Source organism: Macrobrachium nipponense, chromosome 1 (assembly GCF_015104395.2).
Source record: "Macrobrachium nipponense isolate FS-2020 chromosome 1, ASM1510439v2, whole genome shotgun sequence".
Classification (NCBI taxonomy): Eukaryota; Metazoa; Arthropoda; class Malacostraca; order Decapoda; family Palaemonidae; genus Macrobrachium; species Macrobrachium nipponense.
Genome location: NC_087200.1, coordinates 167,602,412 through 167,621,387, shown reverse-complemented (window position 1 = coordinate 167,621,387; position 18,976 = coordinate 167,602,412). Strand labels below are relative to the sequence as shown.

The following is an 18,976-nucleotide window of genomic DNA, read 5'->3' as shown; positions in this document are numbered from 1 at the left end:
AACTTGTAGCTTTCTTAACATCAACATTCGTTCAGAAATAATGTTACCTGTCACGGAAGAGTACTGGACATGCATGGAAGCATCTTCAGGCATACGACGATTAATAGCGGAAATCACTCATACTTTATGAATGAATATATGGTTTTAAGAGATAACAATGTGTGTGTGTGTGTGTGTGTGTAAGAGATAACAATGTGTGTATGTGCGTGTGTGTGTGAGAGAGAGAGAGAGAGAGAGAGACCGAGAGAAGAGAAATGAGACGAGGGGAAGAGAGAGGGAAAGAGGAGAGAGGAGGAGAGAAGGAGAGTAGAGAGAGCTAATCTAGCCAAAAATTTGTTGACCATTTCTAAGTTCAGGTAAATTAACAGATTAAAAAAAAAATTAAAAACAAGTAAGCAAGAATCGTACCATAGTAAAAGGAAGCGATGTCATAGCTTAAGAAGCTTTGACCAAGAGAGACCCTGAATTCTTATATAAAAGAACTTACGTGTTTTCCCAAAATTTCTGATACAAAATTTCATCTATTTTCATCGGCTATCTCCATTTGATCTGGGTGACTGGTTCTGGTCTGTCCTATCTGAAGCTAGTTAAGTCATCCAAAGGAAGTCATATGTAATGCCTAGTTAAGTCATCCAAAGGAAGTCATATGTAATGCAAACATTTCAAATGAAATTCTTTCTGCCACAGGGAGAACTCAGAGTTTCCACGGTGACGGGTCGGCTGGAGCCCGAGTACCCCGCTTGGAAGAGAAACCTGATCCGGTATCTCGTTACTCTGCCACTCATTTGCGTCTCCCTGTTAGTGGTCTTCATCGTTATGCTTCTTATCCTGCAACTCCAGGTGGGCCTGCCTTCATGAAAAACAAAGCATAAAATCATACGTCTCCCTGCTGATACTCCATAATTCCTTAATTTATTCGATAACTATTAAAAGTGACTAACTCAAAATGCTTCTTTCCCCAACAGGATCTCTGCGATGCCTTCATCTCCGCTCATGACTACAGCTTCTACCTATCCTATGCTCCAAAAATCCTCATGGCCTTGACAATATCTGCCTTCGATGAAGGGTATACCAAGGTGGCTGTTTGGTTAAATGACCTTGGTAAGAAGTATGCTAATGTTAAATAAGAAACCATTAACAAGATCTTTTTAATAATCGATAACAATTGCCAATTTTTCAGATGACCTGTATCAGGTTATGGGTTACTCGTAATAACATAAAAATGAGCAATCATAAAAGCTAAGTCACATCATGAGTCATTACTTTATTTCTAAGGTCATATAGACGAGTCAGGTTGAGCGTTACTGATTAATTCACCACTTTAAATTCTTATGGTCATTTTAAGAAATCATGAGTATAATAAACAAAGCTTTACATTAAGGTTTACAGAAAAATTGTTTCAATGATTCAATCATCACTTTAGGGGTGACATAAAATTCTTGTGACAACTTGGTTGATAGTTAGGCTCTAGGGTACCCGTATAATGTTGTTTGACTAATGAGTTTCCCATTTATCCATAGTTTCACTAATGAATTTTACCTTCCAAAATATGCTTTGATATGATCAACACATGCTTTATTCAACTGCATTCAAATGTCGTCCTGCATATCCTTAATCTGTTACCTGTGTGTGTGTGTGTGTGTGTGTGTGTATGCAATTTTACTAAATATGCAAATGTGCATCAGAATGTCCTTCAGTCATCAATCTGTCACAGCAAGCATACTCTTGGGCATCAACTCTCTCTACAAAACACAGGTGGTTTAGAAAATACTTTCATCTTTCAAATCATTTGTGACAAATGCATTTGACCAAGGTTAGACCTAACCTCAAGTGCTTTCAAAACATAAATGACAATAGGGACAAGGCGAGGGGAAGACCATTTTTCCAGCCACTTCTCAGAAACATAATTATGACCGTAATTTTCGGTTCATATAACTGAAGCCTGTCATACTGGGCTTACAACCAAATTCTGACCAGATGAGACCTCCAAAACTGACGACCAGTGGGTGACCACTGAATATTATATATTTCTTTTTTGGTGGGTTACCAGTCATATGACTAGTAATCAACCAGTGGGTAACTGCTGGATGGTTGAAGGGCTCTCAGTCGCCCAAGATCATGCAAAAACTCGACCACTTGCCTTCCGTTAGTCTGCCACTGGTCGAAGGCATTAAACAACTAGGTGCCCACCAATCACAATAAGAGTTAATGTTAGGAAAGACAGAAAGCAAATTTTAAAAATAAATTCATAAGAAGTAGAAATGACACTATACATATCAAACAGCTTGTGAAAACTAGTGTATTTACTTCCGAATTCCATGGAGAAAGTTGCAAGTGTGTGCAGTTTTGCATGCTGAGGAGAAAGGTGCAGGTCTGGGTTAAAGGTGCAAATAGGTACAACCAAGTTGGTGACAATTTCCAACCTGTTTCAACCGCACAGCCATTAGCTGCAAACTGGTTGGTCACCCGTGACTGAATAGTAGGTGATCGCCCACTGCCCACCAACTGGTAGCAGACCAGTTGCCCACTGATGGTAGACTACTTACCAACCACCACCAGTCTCCCTACGACCAAACTGGTAACCAAGAGGAATACATTACAGCATTGAATTCCTCCTTGCAACCAAATCAGTCATAATACTACTGGAAACCACCAACAACCTAGTTGCAGCCAGTGGTTGCAGGTGGGCAAATATTTACTACTTCTCAGCTACCTATGACCGTACTGTTTGAATTCCTCCTTGCAGCCAAATTGGTCGTAAGACTTCTGGAAATCACCAACAACCTTGTTGCAATCAGTGCGGGTGGTCAAATATCGACTACAACTGAAAATGATACAGTTCCTGCCTCCTTGTCCACCTGCTCACCAGCTAGAAATGCAAGATGGGTAATCACCCACTGAAATTAGTAGACTTGCAGATTAAAGATAGGGCAAATCAATGTTTTATTCTACCGCATCTAATGCCAATTTTCTAGAAAGAACAAGTCAGCAAGCACGCATATAGTTCACTACTTCTTTGGCATTAAGTATCCTCTGTCGACCAATGTGAAAGTACACTTTAGAAATGTGTAAAATAAATTCTGTTGCAAACTAAGGATTTTACCATCATTATTTATTAGTATAATATTTACAAGCTTGAATTTCAAGTCAAGGAACCTGTAGGTTTGTTCCATATGAGGAGCGGTTAATCTTCTGAATAATTTGGTAAGCAAATGTAGAACCATTTACAGTGATAGAATAAAAAATTATTGATTGATGAAAAGAGCAATGGTAAACAATAAAATTAATACAAAGGAAAGGATGTATCATACAAGCTGTATGAAAAAATACAGGTGATCAAATTGCAAGGTCTCATAAGCGAGTGGCAGCATCCAGTTTATTTTTAATTATCTCAAACTACAATGCATGAGGCATTACTAGAAATTATATTGCAACCAGAAGATGGAGGTTGTGCTGTTGTACATAGCAGTTACGCCTGACATTGGTGCTACCAATCTTCTTAAATGGAAAGTATAAAAAATTTATTATCTTGAAAATAAAACATCTTTCGAAAATCTAAGACTGTAAAGAGCTTTAGTGCTTTCTGGCATCCATTGCCTAACAAAGCTAACCATAGATAATTTCACTACGATTTTTTAAATAATGGAGACTATTTCAGATGCTTGCTTATTTATGTGAAATGTTAGGTGAAACTAAATCAGAATATGGCTCAATTTATAAAGTTAAAGAAACATATTTAATTGTGAGCGATGAAAAAAGTCAGCGCATTGAATAAGCAATGCGGCTGTTATCTTGATCATATTCCAAAACAACAACTCGTTATGAAAGCAGGATTTTTAAAAACAATTTGGAAGCGTTAATTCAAATCTAAGTTTTTGTTAAGAAAATTATTAAGTAAAAGGTGCATTGTTGTCACAGTTGAAGAAACATCTTTTAAAAGTGTTAAATTACCTTGTACTACCTGAATCCTTAACTATCTCCACATTATAGCTTTACCAATTCTACCATAATCTTAATGCTCATTTGTGCCACATTTTCCTTTTACTTTCAAACTCCTCATATGAATGTCCTATAACAAAGACTTAATCCATTTAAGTTTTTCCTTATTTTAAACAATACTCCTCCTCCTCTCCTATTTATCCACCTGTTGTCTGATTAGCGTCTCATTCAACAGCCTGCTATACATTTGTGGTTATTCTAAGTAATACCAAGTCCCTAAAAATTCTACCGATCCCTTTTGCCACCCTCATGCTGAGGAACAATTATCCTCTCATCCTTTCCTTCACCCTGACATCTCTCTTTCATTACAATACTAGAGCATGCCTCTTGTACTATCATCAACTTCTGGTTTCTTTCCATTCATCAAAGTTTAATTCCCATCTTTACATGATCAACACTCACTTTTTCTAAATCTACAGTGCTACTTCCCTATCAATGTTTCTGCCGTTCTTTTTGCACCTCCAATCAAAATTGTATCAAATGCTTTCCTTGCATTGTAAACAATGTCCCTATAATTTTTTAATTTAATTATATAACTTTCCCGTGCACAGTAAGTAATGTTATCCCCTATAATTTCTATATTTAACTAGATAACCATCTCAGCACTGCCCAAGAAAACTCTGAATGATAACCGATAAAGTCTCTATCTCTCTCCTCCTAAACCCCCTCTACTCTCACTCTCTCTCTCTCCTGTTAAGATAGTTGCTTCAGTTACTTGCCTGCCATTTTTGATATTTTATATTTCACCACTTATCAGGCCTGTCACTATTCATCTCAGCGGCCTCTAAAACTATGCATTAGACACCACCGTCTGTCATTTTTGGGTTGTTACACGTCACCCCCTTCCCACCCTTTCTCACCCCGCTTTCCTATAAGGGCTGAATATAGAATTAAAGGGCATCAGGACATCATTATTCATCTCACCGACCTTGGACACTACGGATTAGACACTAATATCTGTCGTTTTCGGTTATCTTTACATGTCACCACCTTCCCACCCCTTCTCACCCACCCTTCCTATCAGGGCTGAACTTGGACTTAAAACACATCAAGATGTCACTATTTATCTCAGGAACCTCAAAAAATATGGATTAGACACCTCCCCATATCAGGGCTGAACTTGGGCTTGAAGGGCATCAAGAGTGTCACTATTCATCTCAGCAACCTTGAAAACTATGGATTATATACTAATATGTATCATTGTCTGTTGGTTTACATGCCAACCCCTTCCCAACCCCCATTCCTTTCAAGGCTGAACTTGGACTTGAAGGGCATTGGGAGTGTTATTTTCATGTCAGCGACCTTGAAAACCATGGATTAAGACACTAATATCTGTCATTTTCAGTTATTTTTACGTTTTTACATTACTTGGCTCTTTTCTATCTTAATTCTTCTTGCCTACCCAATCCTCATGTATGGCTGTGCATGAGCTGTTCGATCACTATACCTTTCATTTTCTCTACTTTACCCACAAAAATTTTTCATGTATGGCTGTGCATGAGCTGTTCGATCACTATACCTTTCATTTTCTCTACTTTACCCACAAAAATGTTTCCCACTGTCCACTGGACCCAGTCACAAAATTATACAAAATATATTATCCAGTCATTGCACCTCTGTATTTAACCTGATCTTATTTTATCCGTATTCTTCTTGGATGCTCTTTTTATTTTCTTCTTGTCAATTTCATATGCAGCCACATTTTTAACCCCACTTCTAACTTAACCTTTGCTTCAACCAAATACTTATCAAATATATAGCAACTGTTCATCTCACTCTTACATGTCTTTCATCTGGCTTGTCCTAACTTAAAATATATAACATTTTTCAACACTTCCTCATTCTTAAGCATATTTATAAAATTCTACTTTGGAAACCATTTATTTCTACCAATCAAACTGCTTTCCAAACAGATTTAGGATTGTCTCCTTTCTCATTTATTCCAGAAACCCAAGCATTTCAGTTACCCCTGAAACAATCAATCTTTTTACTTCCTATTTTTTCACATGTACCTTAAGTGAACACAGGTTTATTTTGCATATCAAATATTAATGAAAATTCTTCAAGAAAGGCCTGACCTGACCTCATGAGGTCTACCTCTTCCATTGTGTAAATTAGCCTCTGCAGCCAGTCTAATGTACTTGCTGGGCAGATCGACTACCATAGGGACAGTTGTAGACGTTAGAAATACCTTTATGATAAAAGCATAGGTTTGTATCCCAGAAAAAATACATATTACATTTAACATTTAATTATTAAAACCTACACTTTCATAAATGGAGACTGACTCTAATGTGGGAGGGTGAACTATCCCTACTAATCTGGATGGGCATGTGCCATGCATGAGGTGCCTGCAGAAGGCACTAACTATGATGTTTTGGTCATGGGTTTACACACTACCAACTTCTGACATAATGTCCTGTACGTACCAGTCCTCCTCAAAGTCTTTAACTGGAACTCTGGAGTCCCTATGGTGGAGAATGTCCCTCTTCATGTTGGAAGGGAGCGGGCTCTTCACCTTAGACAACCTACTGGGCTGCAACTATGGGACCCAGGTTGTACATGTCTAGGGACTCTCAGATAGAAGGAAATGAATATGGTTTGGCATTTCAATACTCCTGCCTTCAGCATCTGAGCTAGGGGTGGCACCTCCTGTTGTCACTGAAGGGGGCAACGGCCCTGATATCATCAGGTTTCATCCTTCACAAAGACTCTGTTGTGTCCCTGTTAGTCTTAGGTCATTGTAATGACCTCCCTCAGCCACATGGAGATGGGGTTCTTAGATACCTGCTTCTTTCTTCTGATATAGAGCCTCCTGCAACTGGGACTCAGTGATGACATCCTCCTTAGATACTGCTTAAGGGTTCTCACTGGATAAAGCAACATCTCATTGTCTTCCCTAATGAAGTCCATCAAGGAGGGGATAGAGAAAAATTCAAATCTAAGATCCAGGACTAAGGAGTTTTGATTGTTTGCCATGAACTCAGGCACAAACTGCAGGGACATAGATGAGCAACCTTCAGCATGGGCAGCAATATACAAGAGGCAGTGCAGCTCCCCAGCCCTTTTGGCAGAAGCGAGAGCCAGGAGGAATATGGTCTTAAGGATGATGTTCCTACCTGAGGCTTACTAGAGCTGTTCATAGAGGCTCCTAGTAAGGTAGTAAGAGCCTTGGTGACATTCCACCTTGGGACCCTAATCTCTCTTGGAGGGCAATTCTTACGTAACCCTTAGAATGGTTAAAAACTCCTAAGAACTGGAGATATTGGTGCCCCTCTGCCTGAAGACCTGGATGAGGGCTGCCCTGTACCCCTAGATGGCCATTACCAACAGGGTCTTTTCACACCTAAGGGGGACCAGGAAGTCTGCAATGTTTAACAGATGCCCTGAGGGGATTGAAACCCTTCTGATGTCACCAACAACAGAACTCTGTTCACTTCCCCTCATAGATCCTGGTTCAAAAGGGTCTGTGGGTATCCGTCAAGGCCACAGCAGAGACCTATGAAAATCCCTTCTTTTGGAGTTACTGGATAATCTCCAACCATGAAGCCAACTGAAGAATCTGGGAGAGTTTTCTAACATGACCTCCACTGCTGCCTTTACCAAGTATTGCTTCTCCTCTCTGGGGGTTCTCTTCTTCAGTTCTCTGGAGGGCCCTCTGAAGTGCTCACTCCATCAGTGAGTCTGGCCTGTGACTGGTAACAGGCTGGAGAACCAACAGTACTCTAGTGGGTTCAAAGGGTATCCCTTACCTCTGGTGTAGTACAGTCACCATCCACTTCTCTGCTCCTTTCCTTTGTCTGTTTCTCCATCTATAGGATACTTAGAGGGTAGGGAGAGGGAGGTCGCAGAATCAGATCTCATCTTCTTAGTGGACATTGCCTCATCTTGTTTTGCCATCTGCGACACTGCCAAAATGGCAACAATTCGTCTGGCAGAGAAAAGTTCTAGTTTCTCAGGACTAGGATGAGAAGTTACAAATCTCCAGATGATGGTAGATGCCATAAATGACCCTGGGTGGCCAAATAGATCATCTCATGCTGAATAGTCTCCCTTGGCAGAGATTGAGCCACTTCTGACGAGGAGAGGAGAGAGGCAGATGCAGGAGGTGTTGCATGAGGCAGAGGTCTAGTGGAGGCTGGACTCGAGGGAGGCACTGTCGATAGGCTCATGGTAGTCTCCCTAAAGGATGTAGTCTTCTTTCACCTCCCCTTTTCAAAGGGTGTCCACTGCTAAATCTTCCCAATCATCTCAGCTCGTCATATCAATCATCTCTCGTGCAGTCTTTTCCCCAGCACGAAATGCAAACTAAAGGGGACATAAACTTGCTGCACAGTTTGTCCTTGCCTGTAAACACCTAAAGTCAGGCTTACATTTCTCTAAAAAGTAGCAGTTCTTCCCACTGGGGACTGACACAGGATGCTCAACACCATGAGACAGAGATCACCAACATGGCCCACAACCCCCAGACAAAGAAAATTCCAATAAAGAACTCTTGCCAACCCCCCTCCCCCGCTAAAAAAGCACAACAATGCACAAGCATAAAATATAGCTACTGGGAGGGGAAATAATCACAATCAACAAAGCAATAAAGATTCACTATGAAAAAATCTTGCATGCATGGTATGCACAAAGGAAAACTCAGCAACGAAAATGGAAGAGTCACAGATAACCAAACACACTAAAAACTGAGGTCACAACGGAAAGGGTAGACCTCACAAAGTCAGGTAAGGCTACTGACCAAGGTGACAGGCTCTTGTTTTGAATCCAGACAGGCGAAGCGTACCTTGTACAAGTAACTCCACTGATGAAAGAGTAAATTTGTATTCCCCTCAGAGTTATGTTTAAGAGCAGCTTAGGCTAACTTAAATGCGGTTAGGTTAAGTGAGGTTCGGTTGAGCTATTTTAGAATAAGTTCCTAAATACACACACTAAAGTTAGTGAAATGATAACATGTATGAACAAATATGACTGCGCAGCAAATTCCCAGTTTAGTTACTTTAAGAAGAAAGGATTTTAGCATTTCTCTACCCCACTCGAACATGAATTGACGAAACCGGGCTAGATTCCCGCTGGTTACCGGAAACAGTCTGGGGTAAATAATTTTACATTCATTTTAACATTTTTCTTATTTCTGTAGTGGCTTTGTTTGGTTGCACATTAAGTAATTTACAACAAATGTCAAGAATACTGTAGTGTGTACATACTGTTACCTAACATGAAGAGGCGTCATAAGAATGCAGCAATGAATATTATGTAAATATATACATAATGTACACTGCAACACATCAGACAACTTTGTGGCAAATATAACATCAATTTACATTTTTAAAATCTGTTCAAGTAATTCTTTTTCACAGAATTCTGTTTCCTAATATGTACATTTTCATAAAATAATTCCATGACTACGATTTCATAAAGTGATAAGCCTAACACTGTAACCTCATTTCTCTTTAAAAAAAAGTATGAGCAGGTTAAAGTAGTTTAAGTACCGCATAAATTGTTACCTTCATCTGTCATGTTGATTTTCTTGTATAGTGCATGAATGAGATCACGAGAGTGAGAGATGCTAATAACAATCGTGACGTCTATTTTTTTTTCTTACAGAAAATTACCGAGTCGAGGATGCATACCAGAATCACTTAATAACGAAGTTGGCAGTGGTAAGGCAAAACTTTCAAGTCAGGATTATCTTCCTGTTTTCTGTGTACCTAGTTCTCAGGCATATACCTTCTTAATATATTCTACTAATGCCATGTAAATAATGTTGTCTTCATCGGTATCCCCGTTTCTCAATAATTTTCAGTATCACATTCTATTCTCTTTATTATGATGAATATTTTAGTTTCGATGCGTCAACATTAATCTCAATTTAACAGGACTCAAACTATTATCTACCCTCCATAAGAAATTTACACGATGCATGTGTCACAAATTCCAGTCCATTCCAAAAGAAATAATTCATCAAAACTTAAGCAATCGTGCTTTTCATGATTTTACAGAAAATTTTATAGTTATGTCATAAAATGAAAGCAGTCCATACGCACATTCTGTCAGCGGTGTAATCCTAATTTTGTAAACTAGCGGTTCTAACCTTTTAGTCGCCACCAAAGATTGGGACGCCATTCTATCTAAACATCAAAACTAACATCAGCATAATGTAAAGTCTATTTTTATAATAGAAACTTTGGTGTTTCCTTGGGTGAGAAAGAGAAATTTAGGATCTGTACTTTTTACATGATGTGATCTGTTAAACTGATGTTATCATCCCTACCACTTAGAGTAAGATTAAACAATAAACTCAACATTTTTTACCAAAAGCAAAAAGCTGGAAGTTTTCAATCTTTTTTTACAATATGAAAATCGAATCTAGAAATCATCGATGCTAAGACATTATTTAACATTTTAATACTAATGTAATATAATAACGCTAAAATTAATACTGAACTCAAAAAGATTTCATAACAGCTAAGTAACTCTACAGACTCCACGTGCAATTATATTTCTCACAGACATTTAAGATAAGTCCATACAGGCTTTGTCATAAGCACACAATATCAAGTATTTGTCACATATAATTATCATTAACAGTCAATTTACTGGACAAATAGCGATTTCTTTATGCATTCAGAGGTTTGTAAGAACTTATGTGCAACATTTTCCTTACAAACTCACATTCCATACCGTAGTTTTATGGTTTGCACACCTATCATCCTCAATTCATTGCACATGGCCAAACCAGGCAAAAACTGAGACCCGTTTTCCACCTACCCTACTCATTTTTACAACTGTCCTCTATGAACCTCCACATTCTTTACCCTTTCAGTCCTTCTTATCTCCCATATACCAAGTTAACAATTCACATTCAATATTCACAATTCATTCCCATAAAGGCTCACTAATCCATTTCAACTTTGGCTTCCCCAGGCACTCCTCCTCCCTTCTTAATATTCTGTATGACTCCATCTTGCTTTACCATCATCCATTATATCTATTCCTTAATGCAAATTAAATCATGTTACATTCTTCCACTATCTAATTTTACGTCAATTGTTCCCTTTTCACGTTTTTACACATTCATGACCTTACCTGTGTTTAAATGAACTTTTATCAATTTTATCCTTTACATTACAATTTCAAACTCTTTCAACACTTCACTCACTACCTATTTTCCTTCCCTAAACTTTCTATCTCCAACTTACGTCCATCACCGAATTATGCACTATTCCGTAAAAAAGCTAATAAATATCAAATTACATAAAAAAACCATTCTTGTGTCACACCCACTTTTACACAATAACTTCCACCCTCTTATCCAAATATTCTGAAACTCTTTTCGCCTCTACATTAAATATTTTTAACAACTTACCTACTAACACTCAACACCAAACATAAATAGAATGTGTCTCCACCAATTGAATCATGAGCATTTTCTAGTTCTGGGTCTGAACCCACACTGCGTTTCCCCTTCCAGTCCTTTTCTCATATTACATTCATTTTCAGTTTTGTTTCAGTCTGGTAATTATCCTTTATAACTCTAGCCAGACTATTCGACTATTCTCATTAATACATTTATTATCTGGCCTCTACACCTACTTATACTGACACATGATCTAACAACAAAATTTTGTTTTTCCCAAGACACTTCATTCTTATTTACTTCAAGAACTCCACACCAACAAACAATGCAATCTTTTCTTTTTCCTGAACATACTTTTGTATTTATATAACCTTACATCACCACACTTTCTGGTTCTTCAAACGCAACTTCCTTTTTTAGCCGTTAACAAATATTATCGTAACTTTACATCAGTGACACTCGAACTTACCTATACAATTATAAGACTACCAAAATATATATATATATATATATATATATATATATATATATATATATATATATATATATATATATATCTATACTACATACACATACATACATACATACATACATACATACATAATTCTTCCCTACTTCTCTCAAGTCTGTTTCACTTTCATATTTCCTAAAATTTCAAATACATTAACAGTATACACCTTATACAAAAATAATGTCTTGTCTCTCTCAGTTATATGCAGCATTTATAATCTTACTTGTATGGCAGAATAGCTGACACGAACAGTGCAAAAACCGAAATTCGATATTCCCATCATAATTCAATATTGAACTCTTACTTTCCAGTTTCGTTTCGTCAACTCCTTTTTGTCGTTGTTCTACATCGCCTTCTACCTCCAAGACATGGAGCGCCTAAAAGAGGTAAGATATTGGAATATGGAAGAGAGAGTTTGGAGGCAAAAGGTGAGGCGGGGTGATGAAATTGTAGATGGATTGAATAGGCGAAGGGAGAGTGGGGAGAGTCTGGAGAGAAAGAAAGTTAGAGACAGAAAGAGAAATGCTTGGGGAATGGAAGAGGGAGCGGGAAATGGGTAAGCGATGAAATAAACAGTGGTAGGGAGATTGAAGGAGAAAAAACAGGTAAGGAGAGGAAGATATAAATATTTCCTAATATTGGAAGAAGTGCTGCATGGTACTGCAAACGGCTAATCTAAGTATTACCTGATCACTTACAAGCATAAAGCCCGAACATCAAGAATAGGTATATCACTAAAAAACTATTTTCATCTACCAGAATCGATTCACTGAGAAACCTAACAATTCAACAAACTCATTTCAATTCATATATAACTTTAAAAATTGATTCCTCTACTCCATATACATAACCAGACAAGACATTTTATCTCGCAAGGAATTACACTTTTGGGCCAATTCTCTCACTGAAAGAGACTGATGGAACCGTTTGATGCAATCCTTCCACAGATGCATATACTACAATAAATTACAACATTGAATCTAGGGAAGAAGAACCAAAAAATTCAAATGATAGTACAATATCAAATCTCCAGCTGACTCTTATCTCCGAAAAAATACGAAGCCCTTTTCATTGGCAGACACCAACAAACATCAGATAGAGTTCTCTCACTAAACGCGACAAACAACAAACCCTCAACAGATTCTCTCCCACCAATGACCACCAAAATATTGACCTCTCCCTGACAGCAACTGGCGGCGCTTCTCCTCACCCGTCAAGTGGTGGGCAACATCAAGGAGTCATGCATTCCTTACCTGCTCGAACAATTCAAGTTAGCAAAGTTGAGCTTTGACCTTTACGGCGCCTTGTCTCCATCGGAGGAAAAACAGCAGGACTGGCCTCAGGAGAATCCGCCTCAACCTGCCGGAGATTCACAGGTAAGTGAGGTGTTTATCACTATTATTCGGTATCAAAAGATGATTATCAATAGCGTGAAATTTCAGTTCAGAAATTAACTCCGCACTGCGTCCTTGTAATGCAATACAAATATATGGACTGAGAACTACGCAGCAGGGAGCTTTCGAGAGTAAACTCAGCAGACGATGGGATCCGTAAGTTTCAACGTTGACATCTGTTTTATATTGATAAATATCATAGCAGATTTTGTTCCAACAATTCTACTATCAATATCTCGCCAAAAGTTGGATGGGGGTTATGTATTCACCCGTGTCTCTTAATTTAGTAACAACACAACTCCTCTAACAAACTCCGAGAAGTTGTAATGACGCAATGCTGATCCATTGCCATGAGCATTATAGAATATCTTTGAATAACCGAACCAGTGGTTAAAATTATGTGGCTACAGGGGCTGGCATGGGTCAACTAAGGGATCTCAGTGCTGGGTCAGTTATGGTCTTAATCATCAGAATACAGACGTCAAGGTTTAATATATTGTCACCAATGCACTGCGTTCAACACTTGTGGAACAAACAAAAAAGGAGTTTAGCTTTCGAACAAGTTTTCACAGATTTGAATACCCATTAGTAGAAATAAAACTAAGGAAAAACAAGAAATTAATCATCATATTATTAAGAAAATCTTAAATAAGTAACTGGATGCTAAAAAAATGGATCAAAATGGAAAATGATAACCCTGTAGATCAAGTTTTATTAATAAACGAAAGACGGCTGCAAGCAAAGCTCAAATAAAGAATTATACTTATCATTAAGACTCCAAATTTTATTGAGATGACTGCTAAATAGCCGTTACCTACAACCAGAATCAAGTCGGCGTGATCTTCATACCCCCGGTCTGATCAATTTATATTTTACATGCAGAGGATCTCAATTGTTTTACTTCAGGATCCAAATGCAGAATATCTTTATTCTCTGTATAATTATTCTTTGAGGTAAAATTATTTTAAGCAAACTGCACACTGTGGAAATTCAAATCAATAATCATTGAGTAATGAATACCATCAGTAGCATTAATAATCTTCCCTGAAAATCCAGTTGCATCCTCATAATCGGTGACAAATCGTCAACAGTCATTTCGTCGGTCATTTCATGAACAAATTCATTTCGTCAGTCATTTCAGTTTTTTGACAAAGAAGCGGATCTCTTCAGCCGTTTCAACAGACAATATAATAACCCCTAATTAGGCTTACTCATCTAGTATCCAGAAGAATTTATTTATTTTATATGAACAACTACCTAAAATTACATATTATTTTTCTATTTTCCTTATATAACTCAAGATACTTAACTGTTGCTTTTCTTCAGTAATTACCTTCCTGACTGCCTATGAACTATCTTAAAATTAATTACCTGGAATTGGCCACTACGGAAAAGTATAAAAAGGTCTGAAAAGGGTGATTCGTATTTCGCGTTGAGGTACAGGTACAATAATTATAAGATGTAATGTTTATGAATTTTTATGACAATGAAATGTAAAAAATAAATAATGTGCACATTAAATAGTACATAAAAAATATTTCTAATAAAATATAGCGTATTTATTTTAATTTGTGTTCGTGAAACGACTCTCTATTTGACCGTAGATTTTAACACACGCTCCAAGTAAGCTGGAGGTCGGATCAGGCCTTGTTTTTATTCCTCCTTGTTTCATATCAGATACAGGAGGAAGATGATGATAAAGATGAATCCCCAACTGGCACAAAGGAGGAAGTAACTACTGACGAAGCCTCCCCGTCAGCAGTCGACGGACAAGGTCCCGCTACCGAAACTTATCTGCCGAGAGGGTCCAGCAGAAACAGAATCGTCAGTCAAGCCGAAGTTGAATGCAATATGTCGCGGGTGAGTGGCTCGATCGGCAATTGAGAAGGATACATATAATTCATCAACAAACATATATATATATATATATATATATATATATAATATATATATATATATATATATATATATATATATCTATATATATATATATTAAATATATATATATATATATAATATATTATATAATATATTGTATGTATGTATATATCATTATATACATATATATAACGTGTTTGTCAGTGGTGGTGTAAGAATAATTATATAGTGGTATATTAATAAGCTCATGTAAGTTTTCTCAAGGTATTATTACATGATCTGTAAATTCCATAAACTAATTACTGTCACTTTAAAAAGAAACCTTATGTCGTTTGTTATTGTACTTATGCGCAATGACCTAAATCTTGTTTTGAAGATCCTATTTTACATAACAGAAAAAAAAATCGTTGTATGTCCTAAAAGAATAAATTGAATAAACGTTAAGGCATTAAGCCATCTTAGAGCATTAAAAATATAAATATTGTTGTCCAAATTCCTTTCTTTCGCCGAGATCGGTAAAGAAAAGCGTTTGTGACGTAACAACTCACACTTACTCGTGAACAAACTTTTCCTAAACTGAAGTCAAACGGGACGTGCAAACAAAACCCAGCGACTAGCTTGGGCCGACCGGAGGGAATGGAGAGAAAAGCATCAGCTCGAAAGACAGTAAGTGTCTCTCTCACTCAGTCATCTCTTTTGCACTTTCAGTATGACGGGACATTCGAGGACTACCTGGAGATGTTCATTCAGTTTGGTTACGTGACTCTCTTCTCCTCAGCCTTCCCTTTGGCCGCCACGTGTGCTTTCCTCAATAACCTCATTGAAATCCGCTCAGATGCCTTCAAATTGTGCTGCGTCTTCCAGAGGCCTTTCGGCCACCGAGCCCAAAGCATTGGCGTCTGGCAGGTAAATGCACTGGATACCTCAGAATTTGTTACATGATAGTATGAGGCAGCTTTTGTGCTTTGTGACTTGGACGCTTGGTCTTAGGAAATTCTTTTTAAATCTGTTTTCTCTAGTTCCATTCGACACTTCTCATACATAGGTACAACCTATTGCTGGACACTAAGAATTTCTAGTGCACAAATAATACAAAAATAAATGAACTGAGAAACTTGTGTTGTCCTGTTCAGTTAGTTAAATTACTTATCTAGTGATCTATTACTCACCCTGGTTCAACCGATCCTCGTATTAACAGTTTTTATCATTATATCAGTTACCTACCAAAATAAGTTTATTGCAAAACTCATGCTCCAAGTTCATTTTTATAAGGAATATATTTTCATTGGGCCCCAACTAAATTCCAGTTCAAATTTAAAAATTATAATTTCTTTGTCCCTAGTACCCCAATCCCTTTCCCCATTAAATAACCACTTGTACTCCAAACACCCACCTTACCTTAATACCTTACATACCAATATATTCAATCAGCTATATATTATGAAACTATTTTTATCTTAGGCAAAAATTTTCTTCTAATTTTCTGTTAATTATTTATCAGCCTGTTATGCCTGTAATTTGATTTGGTTAATTACCATTTCATTCACATTGTTGGTCTTAAATTCTATGTTTTTTTTTACATTAGCATTTAATTTAAATAGAAGTTTCTTGAAGACAGCCGGCTCATCCGGACCAGAAACTCAAGAAGCAACTCAAAGTTTATCTTCATTCCCAAGAATGGGAAAAGTCAACGACGTCTTTAAGTTGGAAAGAAACAAACAGAAAATCAGCTAGGATTAACTGACAAAAAGAAAATATGCTACGATTAATATACAAAAAGGCAGTTATTTAGGGCAACTAAAAATAATTCTCTCCTTTTATAAAGAAACTGTTTGACGAGCACAAAACCTAAAGTGGAAGTGTACTGCATGCACCCTGTATTACAGAATTGCATAATTACTATAATGTCATGAAATCAGCAAGCATTAGCCAGGGAAATGCATCCAATGTGCACTATTTTTCACATAATTCGAGTTGAGTGGTCAAGTCGCTAAACCGAGTTTATATAGCTAATCGCCTGTTGCGCCAGCGTAACTAAAGTAAATGTAAAGGTATATTCGCTAACTGTAATGTATAACTGAATTTTTAACTACTCTCATTTAAAAATGTTTGACAGTTATATCTCCTTACTACAAAATATGTTTCTTAATATAAATTTCTGTATATAGACAAAACAGAATTAATCACCTATAGAAATCACCTACGAGCAGATGGGCTACCGATCTTTAACATTATATCTATATCGTCAAAATCATACAATTCCTGACTAACTATTCACTTGACCCTAATGTTGCACAGTTTGAGGTTCAACATAATAGCTACTCATCTAAAACATGTAAATTATTTTCGAACAAAAATATTCAAAATAACAAAAAAGATTCTTCACATTAATACAGTGCATGACGAGAAATTTCATCAAAATATTACACCATCGATTGCTAATTTACATTTCTGCTATTCTGCCAGCTAAAGTTTTCGTACGAAGCAATACCTTCAATCTTGCCCTTCATGGTTAGGTATGTTAAAATAATAACGTATCATAAACCTACACAACATACCTTAAAATAACAGAGGAGTAAATTCAGTTAATCGTAGTCACTTACTATTTCTCTTTGTTTAACCGCTTTGTGTGTTCATTTCTGATATGGTAATTTTAAACCTGTCAGAAAAACAACACTATATAACATTATATATGGGAAAGTTCTGCTTGTTTCGAACATCGTACTGATTAAGTCGATCTTAACGTATCTTTAGTGACGTCATAGGTCATCTGAGATACATGGGGTGCAAAAGACACGAAATCCAAATTTTAGTTCTGTGTATAACAACATGAATAAAGGTACATTTGGCGCTAAAAAAACAAAACAGCTACCTTTTACTCAGGTCAGTATCTATTTCAAAATATGTTAAAAGCCTGGCCTTATTTTCCCATCAAGCAGTATACAATACCAAAATCTAATATGAACAATATAAAAAAAAAATAACAAAATTTCATCCTTCTGCATGTAGTCTTCACTTTTCCAGGATGCCATGGAACTAATGGGCGTGTTAGGAATCATGGTCAACTGTATGCTGATCGGATTATCTGGTCAGGTACACAGAATGTTCCCTGAAATGTCGACAGTCCATACTATCTTGCTTATCATTGTCCTTGAGGTTAGTATATGAATCATGAATGACTGAAAAAGTCTGGTCGCAACACAGATTTACGCACTAACTTAGCTATTTCTTTAAATCTCAATAAACGCTGCATACTATCTTAACGCTATCTCTCAGGTCAGTTTATGATGAAAGATACATAATAGAGTTTAACTTTTCCTAGTAATCAATTCATATTAACCATCGATGCAGCAAAATGACAGAGCACTTTTCTTCATTCATGCTATGCATCACATTTATTCACATTTCAAAGGTGTCCTTTTTATTGCTCCCTCTAACAGCATGCTATGATCGCCCTTAAGTATGGAATCAGCTACGCCATTCCAGACATTCCTGACTGGGTCGCTACAGAGATGGCCAAAGTAGAATTCCAGAGAAGGGAGGCACTGAGAAGGCTTTCTTCTTCAAATTCGCCCCCAACACGTGAAGATTCCCAACCTCCATCGCCAAGGTAAGAGAGAAGTGCAGAGGTCAAACCACACAGGTAGGATGGAAACTCACGGGAAAGCAGGTATGAAATTAATAGAAAGAGGTTTTGAAAAGGTAGGATATCAAGTTACAAATACAAAATACGGGAAGACTGGTTTTTTTTTATTTAATTTTTTTTTTGACGGCAATGGAAAAAATCAAATGCGTGGGTCAACTGTTGTATGGCAATGTGAAATCTAAAAAAAT

The 18,976-nt window shown here is 37.1% G+C and overlaps 1 protein-coding gene and 1 long non-coding RNA gene across 14 annotated transcripts in view; one reads left to right on the top strand and one right to left on the bottom strand.

Moving 5' to 3' along the window:
• LOC135219805 (uncharacterized) overlaps positions 1-18,976 on the bottom strand; it is a 1,047,642-nt gene that overhangs the window by 438,947 nt on the left and 589,719 nt on the right. Inside the window, exon 4 of the long non-coding RNA XR_010315513.1 lies at positions 13,124-13,229. This is a non-coding gene — a long non-coding RNA (uncharacterized LOC135219805). The remainder of the gene's footprint in view (positions 1-13,123; positions 13,230-18,976) is intronic.
• Positions 1-18,976, top strand: part of LOC135219802 (anoctamin-8-like) — a 495,835-nt gene that overhangs the window by 464,494 nt on the left and 12,365 nt on the right. For all 13 annotated transcript variants that reach the window (XM_064256882.1, XM_064256881.1, XM_064256883.1 and 10 more), the window contains 9 exons: positions 688-840; positions 966-1,101; positions 9,607-9,662; positions 12,182-12,256; positions 13,058-13,246; positions 14,942-15,124; positions 15,851-16,048; positions 18,167-18,298; positions 18,583-18,752. In XM_064256882.1, the coding sequence (XP_064112952.1) occupies positions 688-840; positions 966-1,101; positions 9,607-9,662; positions 12,182-12,256; positions 13,058-13,246; positions 14,942-15,124; positions 15,851-16,048; positions 18,167-18,298; positions 18,583-18,752 (1,292 nt within the window). The remainder of the gene's footprint in view (positions 1-687; positions 841-965; positions 1,102-9,606; positions 9,663-12,181; positions 12,257-13,057; positions 13,247-14,941; positions 15,125-15,850; positions 16,049-18,166; positions 18,299-18,582; positions 18,753-18,976) is intronic.